Here is a 13,411-nt window from a genome sequence, read left to right on the forward strand (position 1 = left end):
GGGAGGGCCTGGGGAGCCTGCAGCCCTTTGATCCTTCCTCTATTGTCTTGCTCAGTGGCTGGTGCTGCCACCTGGCCAGGCACAGGCTCAGGAAGGAGCCCCCGGCCCAGACACAACCCTGGGGAGGCCAGTGTGTCTGTAGGAAGAACTCAGAGCAGGGACTTGGGTGTATCAACCCATTTCTCCTTGGCTTCCCCATCCGTGCGATGAGCATAACATATCTACCCAACCCACCTACCTCTTGGGCATATTGCAAAGATAAAGTGAAATGTGAGGTGGGAAAGCACTTAGGCCAAGCAGAAAGAGGGCACCAGATGTCTTGGCAGGCCCTGAATTTGGAGTCCGAACCCTGGCTTCCAGCCCAGGCTCCGTCCCCCGCCATACAGCTTTACCACAGTCCGCTGGTTATAGACAGAGGGCGCTCTGCCCGGCCCAGCCCGCCTCCCTGGCTAGCCCGGGCACCACATACAATAATGGCTGGAAAGTGCTCTGAGAAGAATAAAGTACCGTGCGGATGTCAGGGATTATCAGTATTATTAAGGAGCATGATTACCGCAATCCAGAAAAGCTGCCATTAACGAGAAGGCTCCTGTTCGTGTTGATTTAATTTCCTGGTTAACTGAGCGTTGGCAAGAAAAAAAAAAACTGTGTTTCAACCCTTATTGAAAATCTTTTTATTTATTTATTTTTTTAAGATTTTATTTATTTATTTGAGACAGAGAGAATGAGACAGAGAGCACGAGAGGGAGGAGGGTCAGAGGGAGAAGCAGACTCCCCGCCGAGCAGGGAGCCCGATGCGGGACTCGATCCCGGGACTCCAGGGTCATGACCTGAGCTGAAGGCAGTCGCCTAACCAACTGAGCCACCCAGGCGCCCGGAAATCTTTTTAAATTATGCCAGTCTACTTTCTTGAACTGGTCATGGTGTAGTGTTGGGTCTTTATTTATGAACGCATTGATTGATTCACATAGTCATTTATTGCTCTTGCTCTGACCGTATCCCAAAAGGCAACTGTAGGCCCAGCCTCCTCCGAGCCGGCGGTCCTCGCGCCCTCCCAGGGCTTGCCGGGGGTATCACTAAGAAAAAGCAGAGAACACAGGTCTGGGGAAAAGCCTGGGGTGGAACCTTCTAACGGGCTGTATCCCCAGCTCCCTGGGGCATGTTAACATATTGCCAAGGTTTCCTTATGGTTTAAGCAATGCTTTCTGATTGGGGTGGAAGGTGTTTCTGGATTTACCCAGATGCACTCTAAAGTGTTACGAATGGGGTGTTGGGGTTTTTTTGTTCTTCTTTTTTTTTTTTTTTAACAAACTTGTCAGGCCTGATGTGGCCAAGTAAATGGCCTTGCGTTCTGGAGGGCCACAGAAAGCCGTGGAAGGCCAAGGGTCTTTGCAGGGAAGCTGCTGTCCCACCAGATCCCCTCGGTAGGTCGCTGCCAGCGCTGGTGGCTGGGCAGAAAGGCTCGGAGGGCGTTTTGAATTGATTCTCATGGGAAGCGGCTGACCCATTTCCATAGAACCATCTGGGGACAAAATGAAGTCTTCACACAGAGAGTTCTTTCTGTTCTAAAGGCTTCCCAGGACGAGCGTCCAGAGGCTCTGAGCCACAGCTGCGTCCTGGGTGTTGCTCAGAAGTGACACGCTAATGGGGCTGTTTGTCCCAGGAGAAGCCCATGGGCTGAAGGGCAGAGGGGCATCCGGCCCTTAGAAGTGGGGTGCCTTACACTCCGGGAACTCCATTTCCCCCAGGGAGGCAGGGGGTGATGATGCCTGTGTGGGGGACGCCCCGCGAGCTGTGATGAGGAACTGCACAGAGCAGGGGCCAGAGCTCCTGGGCAGCTGTTGGCATAAAGTCCCAGATGTCGGACTAGCGATATGTCGGGCCTCATGTGTGGTCCTTAGTTACACACAAATCAGCCCATGTGGTTCTCAGTTGGGGGTGAACTTTGTCCCTCAGGGGACAATGGGTAATGGCTGGAGACACTTCTAGTTGTCACAGCTGGGAAAGGGGCAGCGTTTACTAGCATCCCGTGGGCAGAAGCCGGTGCTCAGAGCAGCCCCACACCAGAGAATGATCTGGTTCCAGATGTCAGCAGTGCCAGGGTTGAGAAAGCCTGGTGTAGCGACGCTCAGCCTGTCTGCACCTGCTGGGGGGGTCCCCTTGGATGGGCTCCGTGCCTCCCTCATGCTGCCAGTCTCTGTACTCTCCCCGCAGAACCCCGACATCGTCCTGGTGCACTATCTGAACGTCCCGGCCATCGAGGACTGCGGTAAGCCATGCGGCCCCATCCTCTGCTCCATCAACACCGACAAGAAGGAGTGGGCAAAATGGACGAAAGAGGAGCTCATCGGGCAGCTGAAACCCATGTGTGAGTAGCCCTGGCCCACCTGGCCCAGGGTCCCATGCTGGAGGCCAGGCCAGCACCGTGCGGGCGGGTCAGAGGTCATCTGTGGCCATCCAGCTTGGATGACAGTGACCGTAGCTGTTCTAAGGGTCACCCCCACCCTACTCTCACTTGATCCTCTGAGCCCCCTACACGGTAGCCAGAGCACAGGACATCAGGAACTGCGGGCCCATGTTGCAGATGACAGCAGTGAGGATCAGAGGCACCAGGCCATGTCAGTGAGGAGCGGAGCCGAAACAGCCTGGCGCTGCCGTCGTGTGGGCCGCAGACGGGAGAGCAGCCGAGGTCCGGGGACAGTGAGGCCTGGAGACAGAGGAGGGGCTGGCCAGAGCTGGCCCACCTCCAGCCCCCAGCCCATCTGCTCCTGGACGGAGGGCTGGCTCCGGCTCTGGCTCCCAGACTGGGTGGCATGCAGATGACCAGAATTAGCTGGATTTCATTTTGCCGGCAAAGTGATGTTCTCTGAAGCATCTGTCAGGTGCAGATCACTGAATGCAGGACGCCGAGTGAGTCTGGAGAGCTGGGCATGGCTGGTGCCTCGCTTCCACGGGCAGCCGCTGGGGGCTCTCGGTGGTCTCTCCTGCTGCCTGACTCCGAAAGAACAGACGCGGGTCTGCCAGACCCGAGAAGACCCATCCAGTGCGCAGAGGCCAGGGTTCCAGAACATCGATCTCTGAGGCTCAGTGCAAAGACATGTCACCAAACAGAACCTCAGAAAAGGGGTCGTCAGGTCCCTCAGAGCCAGTGCCATCCCTGGAAGCGGGGCTGTAGGGAAGAAGCTGATGGACACCATATACAGAGAGCAGCTGAAATGTCCTTTCTTGGGGGACCATAAGTGTCCTGTCACTGGGAGTATCCAAGCTGAGGCCTGTTGGCACCCACAGTGACCAGCTCATCCTGAGAGTCCCTTAGTGCTCAGATTGGGGGATTACCCCCCATTTCCAAGGTTGGGGGTTTAGGGACGGGAAGGAAAGAGGGGTCTGGGTGGGAAGGGAGACCCCCAATAGGCCAATGGCCCAGCCGCCCCGGGGCTGGGCCCCGAGACTGAGCCACCCTCCTGAGCCAGGTCCTGGTGGGGAGGTCCAGTGATCTTGGCCTCGCTGCTCCTGCTGCCAGGAATCTAGAACCAGGAGGCCCGGGGGCCTTTCAGGCTCAGGCTGTGTCCCGTGGAATCCTTCTTAACTGCAGGTGTGACACACCCATCTTATTTAAACCCCCCGTTGTCCCCAGGGTGGATCATTCTCCCCTGTCCTCATCTGCTTACCCCACCTCATCCCTCTGCCCTTAGCAGACACATCAGCTCTTCTGCAGGCCCTGCCCCACTATGGGCTTCCCGCTGCCCCACCCCCCCAAGCACGCCCAGCTTCCCAGGACCTGCAGGGCGACATCAGACCAAAGTTAGCTGACCATGTTTCACCAGTGGGGCCCCTCTAGCCTCTTCAGTACTCTGCAGAGCACCCAGAAACTTGGAGGACATTGCAGCCAATCCCCAGGAATCTTTCCTGTTCTCCGCCATTCCTTAGAGCCCTGTACAGTTCTGGGCACATGCACATTGGTGGGATGGTTGAGTGGAAAGTGTCTGGGCCCAGCTTTGGTCCACTCCCCACGGGGGCCTGAGCAATGGACAGCAGTGTCCAGGCCCTGGGAGCCAGGGCTGCTCGGTGGTCCCCTCCAACGCCAGCTTAGGGGTCTGGGGAGCCAGGACAATGGCACCACGGTTCCTGGTCTCAGACTGGCCTGCCCACCCCTTCCAGTTGAGTACCGAGGTGGGGTCTAAATTACTTGACGTTGGGTTTCCTCCCCCAGCGTCTGTTCACGCGTCCTCCTTGGCAGAGCCTTGGCGGGGCCTGAGCAATCGCTCTGGTAACGGTGGGTGCCAACACCACCTGGGCAGGGCAGGGCAGCCCGAGCCAGGGAAAACAGGAGGTGGGCACATCCTGGGTCTGTGACTGCTTCACTGTGTGACCTCAGGCCAGTCGCTCACGCTCTGCACCCCAGTCCCCTTCTATAAGGTGAAAGAAAGAATCCAGAGTCTTTGCACCAAGATCCATAGGACCCAGCCAGATCCTCTGGAGGCCTCTGCAGACCCAGGTCCAATGCGCTGGGGCCACGATTTCACCCCATTTCCAAGGAAGTTCTGGCGACCGTGTTAGCCAGAGGTTAGCCCAAAGGCAAAGATGCTTTTCACGGTGGCCTCCATGGTCAGAGCCTCGGGCCTGGGTCCTCCCAAATACCGCTTAAGCGCACACAGAGGGCCCTTCTCCTGGAAGCCACCCATGGCCACTGTCCTCATTCTTGTATTCTATCTGCTCCCTTTTTCTCTCCTTGCCTCTACCTCCCCACAATACCCCCCCCCCCCATGCAGGAGCCTCCTCATGTCAGACAGGAATGCCACCTCCCTAGGGGCAAGCGGATTAAGCTCCATGAACCCTAGGGGGTGCCATCCAGACCTGAGTCAGCCTCTGATGCTTAACTGGAGGAAACGGTGAATGCCTGCTCAGAAGTCTGCAGTGCATCAAGAAAATTATGTAAATCTACAACAAACTCCCCCAAATCTAATAACGCTTGGCGCGCTGGTGTGTCTGGGGGCGGGGAGCGAGTGTGCACGTGTGTGCATGGCTCTGGTTAGAGACGTGCAGCCTGGAAGTCAGGCTCCAGTGGAAGCGCTATAGGCGATGAGTCTTGGAACACACACAGGGCACCAGCTAACCGGGCTCCAGAAAGCAGAGGTGCACAGGGGGCCAAGAAGCCATCAGATCTGGTTCCAAAATCAGGCATGCCACCCAACGCTGGAGCCAAACACATTAGCTTCATCACATTTTCACATAAATCACATTCCTTCAAAGACTTCACAGTTTGATTTCCTGATGTTTCCAAATTTCTCTGCCCTACAGCAGAGTTGTCAGTGGTTTAATCAAAATGTTGTGTTTATCGGTGGTGAAGGGAAACTCGGATCCGCAGCCCTTGCCTCACCTGTTGCAAGACGGGGTACTCCTTGTTCTTGAGCCTGGGGAATCTCACAAATGCTGGCTTCTAAGCCAAATGGATTCTGAGAACCCTACCTTGATGCTCGCAATTGTGCCGTTTGGTCTCACGGGGGCTTCCCTTCAATCTGCCATCTGAGGGAGGCCTCTTACAGAATTTAAAAAAAAATTAAGATATCTGGTTGGAATTCCCGATGTGTTTCCAAAGATGCTTCCTATCTTTTGCAATCCCTTCCGTGGCAGTTAGAATATGGGTGCTGCTGTGACAAAGACCAAAAGAACCGTGGCTTTAATAAAAGAGAAGGATATTTCATGCTCACAAAGTAGTTCAAGGTTGACATGGCAGCCCCAGAGTGTCAGGGATCAGCCACCTGGGCTCCTTGGGCTGATTGCTCTACCATCCCTAGGACACTGCTCTCTTTTTTGTGATCCAAAATGGCTGCTCTAGCTCCTGCCAGTGCAACTGCATTCCAGCCGGTGGGAAGCAGGGAAGACAAAGCGGAGGCCAAGCTTCTTCCTTTCAAGAACAGGGCCCAGAGGTTGTACACAATATTTCCACTCCTATGTCGTAGGGCAGAATTTGGTCATATGGTTACCCTTGATTGCAAAGGAGTCTGGGAAGTATAGTCTCATGCTAAGCCCTACCACCCTAACTTACTTTGGGGAATAGGGTTCCACGTGTGAGTCATTCAGAGCCAGGTGGAGCTGAGTTCAGCCTGGGGTGTCCCTGTGGGGCCTCAACTGAGAATCACTTGTCTTAGGTCAGAGTCTGAGCATGATTGTCTCAGGCCCGATCTGAGGGTTGGAGTTTATAGAATTCCAGTGAATGTGATCTACAGCTCAGTATGTCTCATCCTGGAACTTCTGGGGTCTGTTCCCGTGCAGCTGGTCTGAGAGCACCAGCTTTGGACCAGCAAAGTGCCATAGTGTGAGCAAGGGACCGGGCAGGTGGGGTTCTGTCGTCCCGGGTCAATTTGAGTGGAGAAGAATGCCAGGGAGCTCTGTGCCACAGTCCTGCTGGTGGGAAACGTGCTCAGTGATCCTTGGCTGCCCAGAACCACAGTGGCTCTGAACCGCCGTGCCCCGGACCTTCCACTCTTGGCTCTACTTGAGCTTGCAGGAAGTCAGATGGGGCCCTTGGAGGGATCCCCTCCTCTAAGCATCCGTGGCTTTCTGCCTGGCCCCATTTCTTGGCAGCCTGGGAGGGGACAGGCATGCCAGCCACTTCCCAACTAGCAGTAGAAGAGGTGATGCCATCCAGAGTGAGGGATGAGGGCATGAATTTTAAGCTATGTTCACAGCCCTTCCCGGAAAGGGATCGTGCCCCAGCTGTCCCGCCCAGGGGCTCCCCTTGGAGCACGCTGGCTGACCAAGTGGTCCTGCATCGCTGAGCAAGGCCGGGCCTTCCTGCTGACCTCCGTGGCCCCAGAGATCATCTGGCGGTTCCACCAGCTCCCTCTGGGCTTGGCTCTGCTCGGACTGCCTTCCCAGGGTCCCGAGACCTGTGGGTGGGAAAACAGGAGGGCTGGCTGGGGAGCCTGCATAGCCCCAGGCAGGGAACCCCACATTGCTGGAAGTAGCTGATGTGGCAGAGAGGCTGGAGGGGAGTGGGCTCATCAGCAGGCACCATGTCTCCCAGGAGCTCCTCAGCCACCCCCACTTGAAGCCAACAGAACCCTCAGTGACCAGAGCCCCCAACCCCTTTCTCGCTGTCTGAACTGCCCAGCCCCTGCAGTACCCAAGGCTTAGTAGTATGGTCAGTGCATCTGTTGTTTTCTCATAATTTTCCAGACAAAGACCAAAGATCCAGTAAGAGGGGCTGTGTTTATTTGTTTTGCTTTTTTGCTTAGATTGTAATCCTGGTGATTATAGAATATCAAGAAGTAAAATCAACAAAGGCTTTCCTTTCCGGCCCTGCACGGAACCCCGTTCCTGGTCGATTAGCGCCACCTGGTGGCCGCTAGCCGCAGGGCGGCTCAGAGGTGTGAGCCCTCTGCAGGAGCCAGACTCTCTCCCTGGCCGGGGTCCGCAGCAGCGGGGGGATGTGGAGCACTGGGCCACCCCTGCCTGTGGACCTGGGGTCTGGGATGTGGTGAGAGGCCATCAGGGGTCTGCTCTGGGATTCTGGAGCCCTGGGCTCGGGCTGGGGCTGGAACAAGCAGAAGGGGGCCCCAGAGAGAGGCCCATCTGCTACCTTTCCTCTCCGACTCAGTCTGTCCTGAGCAGACATCAGCCGACTGTGCAAGACCAAGGGGCTGCAGCGCCAGCCTGACAAGGAAGGCATCTCCCAAGTCTTGGCCAGAGTCTGTGGGTGGTAAGAGGCAGTTAGCAAAGCAAGTCCCAAAGGCACTGCCCCCATGTAGTTGCAGGCAGGGGCACCAAGATGGGGGGCTGGGGTACAGCCAGGAAGGGGAATCTGTTGTAAGAGAGGGTTGGAGGGTTCCTTTCTGGTGAGAAATGTTCACTTGGAAGCACTTTCCAGTGTCCCCCTCTGAAGTTACACCCAGGATAGGAGCCAGGGACCAGGAGTCAGGAGCGAGCGCGGGCATGGCCAGGCTGCCCACCCCTGGGGCTCAGGGGACCCAGAGCAGCTGTGGTGCCCCACCCAGAGCTCCGAGGCCCACAAAGCCTGGTGGAGATGTTGGCTCCGTGCCGGGAGCTGCGGTCCACAGTGAAACGGCCTGGGCAGATGATCAAAGGTAGGCTCCTAGCCCACCGCAAGCCCTGTCGTGGAGATCAGGGTCAGCACCCTTCTGAGGCCGCAGGCCTCTTTGAGTGTCAGATGGTTCTCCGAGCCACGTGGGAGGGAAACAGGCACTGCAGGCGGAGCTGATCTCGAACACGCACCAAGAATCGTGTGTGTAATCGGCCCCGTGAAATCTCCCCATAGACTTTGGGTTAAGATATGCTCCCCTAGAAGTTTCCTTGGGTTAAAAGTTTCACGTTAGAGCCAGGCACATAATGGGGTCTTGTAGACATTATTGACTTGAACTCGTGAGAAACACTGTGTGCCAGGAAGAGGAGCACATCTGTGTCCCCACGGCAGGCGCAGAGCCTGGGACGGCAGCTCTGCCCCTGAGAGCAGAGGCACTCATCAGTGGCTGGAACTCGTGAGAGCCGGAAGGTTCTGCCCTGCTCCCTGCCTGGGTCCACAGGCTGTGGCATCACTGGGGGAGGGGAAGACAGTACAGAAGGGCCCGGAGATTTTCCTGCTCTGGTTTGCTTGTCCCTGTGGTTAGGAGCTCCTGGCATGGGGGGCAGACAGAGTGGGTCCCCTTATGTCCCCAGCTTCTGCCAGCACGCCTTCCCGGCACCTCCCGCCCTTGCACAGAGGAGAGCAGGCAGTGGGCATCGGGGCGAGTCGGTTTGGGCTGACTTCCTTTTCCTGCTCACAGGACCAGGTTTGCTTTGCAAATGTGCTCCCTCAGGCTAAACTGTATTTGGCTGATGTGGCCCCCAAGTAGGAAAACTGAAAGAGAAATGCTTCTTTTGATCTCCCGTCTCTCCTGGCTGCTTGGGCGCCACGCACCCCCTGCTGTTACAGAATGCCCAGCTCTGTCTTAAGCATCCCCTAATTCAATGAGCTCTGATGGATTGCGTCCCTGGGCTGCTATGGAGGACACCACAGCCCCACCCACACCCCGTGCCTGACTGCCACCCAGAGCTGACAATATTAAAATCTCCAGATTCTCAGCTTCTCTCTGAATATCGAAGGTTCTGGTCCACACGGTTAGGAGCCAAGAGGCAGCTACCTGAGTGCCGCCTGCCTCCCAGCATGTAGGTACCATCTTCAGACCCGAGGAGGAGACATCCGATTCCAGGATCCTTACAAGCCCAGAGGCTTGAAAGAAGCAAGATGGCAACTTGTCCAGAGTCCCACGTGGTCCCCTGCCCCCACTGCCAGGGATCTGGAGGGGCTGCTCAGACAGGGGGTCCCTCCTGCCGTCTCTGCCGCTGAGCGGAGCCTTGGGAGATGGTCTGCCATGAAGCCTGAACAGGGGAGAAGAAGATTCCAGAGCCCCTGTGGCCCCCCGGATGTGGGACAATGGTTGGAGCTTCTCTCCCGGCCACCTGAGCTTCGGACATCGCTAGACAACCAGAGCTCCCAGCACATTCCCGCTCTTACTAGGGCACAAAGAATTCCCTGCCTCAGCAACAATGCCATTTAGCAAACTGGGAGGAGATTCTGAGAGCCTCCATATGACCGACTCCACAACGTCGCATCCTGGGCCCACTTAGCAGGGAAACACCCAGCTTTGTATGTCACTGGGACTCTAGGAGCTGGCCTGGGAGGCCAGGCGCCCGGTGCAGGGAACCTGTCCCTATACGGCTCCCGATTGTGTGGGTCCCCTCGCCCCCCAGGTCCCAGGCCCCTCTCACCTGCCAGACATGTTCCGTTCTCAGGCCCTCGGCCTTTCTCCATGGCATGTGTACCGTTGGAACAAGGTGGGCCCCCCGCCCAGAAGATGATGCCCCACATCCCCAGACTTCCAGAACCAGGAACTACAAGCTCACTGGACCCCGCACTTGCGTCCCTGCGCATGCACACCATCCTGTCCCCACGCAGCCTCTGCCCTCCTCAAAATGAGATTTCTGGAAATGTTGTCCTCAGGACCCATAGGAGAACAGAGTTGAGGGTGCGATGGGGAGACGGAATAGCATGTGGGTGTCTGGATCTGGGAAGTCAAATCTAATGAAAATTTTATCCAGCTGAACCCAGAAATCAGAAGCAGGGCCTTTATTCCTGTCAACAAGAACACAGTCAAGATGAAACTAGTGGTTGCCGGTTCCCATTGACCTTGTTGCCATGGAGACAGCCTTAGTGTCAACAACTCGCAGGACCCAGCAGGGCTCATTCACGCAGGAGGCACGTGGCAGGCCCCCTCCCACCTGCCTCCATCACGTGCTTCCCAGGTAGGGTGCCCACAGGTCCAGGGCTGCCCGGGAGCGGCCCAGTTCATACTGTGGTGCAGCCAGGTGATCCCAGTGCCCCCGTCAGTCTCCCAAGGTGACCTGTCTGGACAGCAGGTCACATGGCCACCTTATTTATAGGTTGTGACTGAGGGTTGAGGACCTGGGCAGGAGTCCTGGATGAGTCCAGGCTGATGGGGAAGGAGGAAGGGACTGCCCCCCCCCCCCATAGGCCTCGTGTTCGGTGGGGGGGAGGGGAGGTGCTTATCTTTGTCACCAACATTACATGTGTCACCTGCTTGCCACAGCACCGAGAAATCTCTTCCGTGCAGAGAAAGCCAAATGTCGGTTCCAGCAGGCACCGCCTTTGTGGTTACTGCAGTGACCCAAGCTCCAGCCAGCATGCCCTGTCACACCTCTAGAAGTTTCTGCCCTGCAGAGCAAAGAGGGACAGGCGGCTAGTTCTCACCAGCCTTCCGGAGCCGCCGTGGGGCAAGGGGGGAGCTCTCGGAGCTCTCCTTTCTGACTCTGTCCAGCTCCTCTCCAAACTGTTCCAGGAACGATGTTTCAGAACAGAAAGGGTGACTAGCTCCAGGTCCTGGGCCCTGGCCTGCCTCAGAGCTCCTATGGACACCATCGAATCAGAATCCTGGGGGTGGGCCCCACTAGCTGTCTGTAAAGTCCCTTGGGAAACATGCAGTCAGGTGAAGCACCCATTTTACAGGTGAGCAAACAGAGGCCAAGAGAAATCAAAGACCCTCCCGAGATCACATGTGTGTGAGGAGGAGAGCTGCAGAGGCTCACCCCTGACCTCAGGCCAGCGTGTGCCCCCAGCCTGGCCCCACCTCCCCCAGCTCTTCTTCCCATACGGCTAGCTGGGACATTGAGGTGAGAAATTCGTCCTAAACTGTCCTAAGTTCCACTGCTGTTTGGGGTAGCCATGGCGGGAATGGACATTTGTGGCTTCTGCAGGCATCCAGGAGGAGGCCACCTGTGGGCCCCTGGTCTCTGACTCAGTGGGTTTCCTCCCCGCCCCACCCCCAGTGACTGGAAAGCCAGGCGAGGAAGCCCTGTCTCAGACCCAAACTCTGCCCCCACAAATCCCACCTTCTTTGAGAGGAGGCTTTCCTTGAGCTCCCTGTCTTTTGTAGAAATTTCCCCTAAACACACTCCAGTCTGCTGAGAGAACCAGGGCCAAGCAGGCCTCCGGGGACCCTGGCAGCCCAGGTGTGGACACCCGGACGAGCTCCTCACATAGGCCTTCCTCCCTCTCTTGCTGGCATCCAATCTTCCAAGAGCAGGTCCGTCGCGAGTCCTGCCCCCCACTCCCTGCCCTGGGTTGGTGGCCCTGCCTGGCTGCCCCCCGGCCCTTCTGAGGCAGCTAGCACCCTCCAGGGTCAGGATGGGCAGGGGGCTATGGGACAGCACCTGGCCCGGCCCCAGCTTCCGGGGTCCCCTGCATGGTCACCCCCCCCGGGAAATCAGACAGCCTGTCCCTCGTAAGTGAAGTGAGTCCAGCTGTGAGTGTAGGGAGCTCTCAGCCTCCTGATGGGGTAGCTGTCCCTCCTCCACCTACTAATTCACCTTCCAGCCCTTCCTCAGTCCCTGGAGGGATGCGGGCTGGGGAGGCCCTGGCAGGCAGGTGGCTTAGTGGGAAGAGCTAGACCCTGCAGCCCATCCCACCCCCACTCACCTGCTGTGTGACCTTGGGCAAGTCATGTAACTTTCCTGCCTTGGTCCTCACGGTAAAGAAATGGGATGATAATTCTTCCTCAAAGGATTGTTGAGGGATTAGAGACATAATCTCTAGACTGGTGGGTCTCAAACTTGAGCCAGCATCAAATCCCCTGGAGGGCTTGTTAGGACCCAGATCTGAGCCCCATGGACAGAATTTCTTATTCGATCGATCTGGGTAAGGCATGGGGATGTGCATTTCTAGCAGGATCCCAGGCAGTTATACTGCTTCTGGGACCCCAGTCTTAGAACCACTGCCCAATGCTCTGTCCACTGTAAATGCTCCAGAGGGGACAGATAATATTTGCAATGTAGTCAACAAATAAAGAACCCAGCACAGTGCTGGGTTCTGGAACGTCCCTGATCTCAGGGCCTCTAGAATGTGCACACACACACACATGCGCACACCAAGTGTGGGGTGCAGAGGGCAGGTGACTCTCTCCTGGGGCTCCTAGGGCTCTAGCCAGTAAGCCTGGGGCGGAGGGAGGACGGGGAGCGGGAGTCTGCCTGGGCCACCACTACAGAATAGCACAGACCGGGGAATTTCGACCATGGGAATTAATCTCCATGTGCACACACACGCCCGTGTCTCTTCCTTTTCTTACAAGGACACGAGTCCTGTTGGACCAGGGCCCCACCCTTATGACCTCATTTAACCTGGCACCTCCTGAAAGGCCCTATCTCCAGACACAGTCACCTTGGGGTTAGGGCTTACACCTAAGAATTTGGGGGCACACAATTCTGTCCACACAGGGGGTGACAGGGAAGTCCATCTGGGTTCAGGCCTAGCCTGCATCGCCAAAGCTCCCCCCCACCCCACCCCTGCCACCGCCATGCGGCTGGACCCGAGCAACCATAACCCAGCCCCAGGAGACGGTGAGGCCCGCCCCCCGTCCCCAGCCCCCTCTCCCAGAGCCCAGTGACTCTCTTCGCAGTGGTTGGCCACCTCTTGGGTAAACTGTTCATCAGAAGATGCTCTCCAAAGCATGGCCCACATGCTGTTGTCATTGATTTCATTTTGATTATTCATATTAGTGGGATTATAGCTGCCTCGTCCCAGGGGGTAATTAGGGTAAGTGTTGCATACGGGCCAGGTCAGCGCTGGAGTGGGCTGGGAGTTCCTGCAACAGGCACCCCAGCCTCTGCTGTGCCGGCCAGTCCTCATGCAGGGCATGCTCTGGGCAGCCCAGCCAGAGCCGGGGGGGGGGGGTGCGGGGACAGGGCAGCTGGGGGACTGCTCGGGGAGCCACGGGAGCACCTGCATACCCCAGTTTCCAGTGGAAAGTGGGGCCCTCCTGGAAACTCGTGGCCTGCACTGGCCTGTGGGGGAGCGGGCTTGGCCCACCCACCCCTGCCTTCTCCCCCCATGGTACTTGCC

The 13,411-nt window shown here is 57.1% G+C and overlaps 1 protein-coding gene across 1 annotated transcript in view; it reads left to right on the forward strand.

Moving 5' to 3' along the window:
- Positions 1-13,411, forward strand: part of CAMTA1 (calmodulin binding transcription activator 1) — an 841,075-nt gene that overhangs the window by 736,039 nt on the left and 91,625 nt on the right. Inside the window, exon 7 of the mRNA XM_044913866.1 lies at positions 2,215-2,368. Coding sequence (XP_044769801.1) covers positions 2,215-2,368 — 154 coding nt within the window. The remainder of the gene's footprint in view (positions 1-2,214; positions 2,369-13,411) is intronic.

Source organism: Neomonachus schauinslandi, chromosome 4, assembly GCF_002201575.2.
Source record: "Neomonachus schauinslandi chromosome 4, ASM220157v2, whole genome shotgun sequence".
In the NCBI taxonomy this organism is placed as follows: domain Eukaryota; kingdom Metazoa; phylum Chordata; class Mammalia; order Carnivora; family Phocidae; genus Neomonachus; species Neomonachus schauinslandi.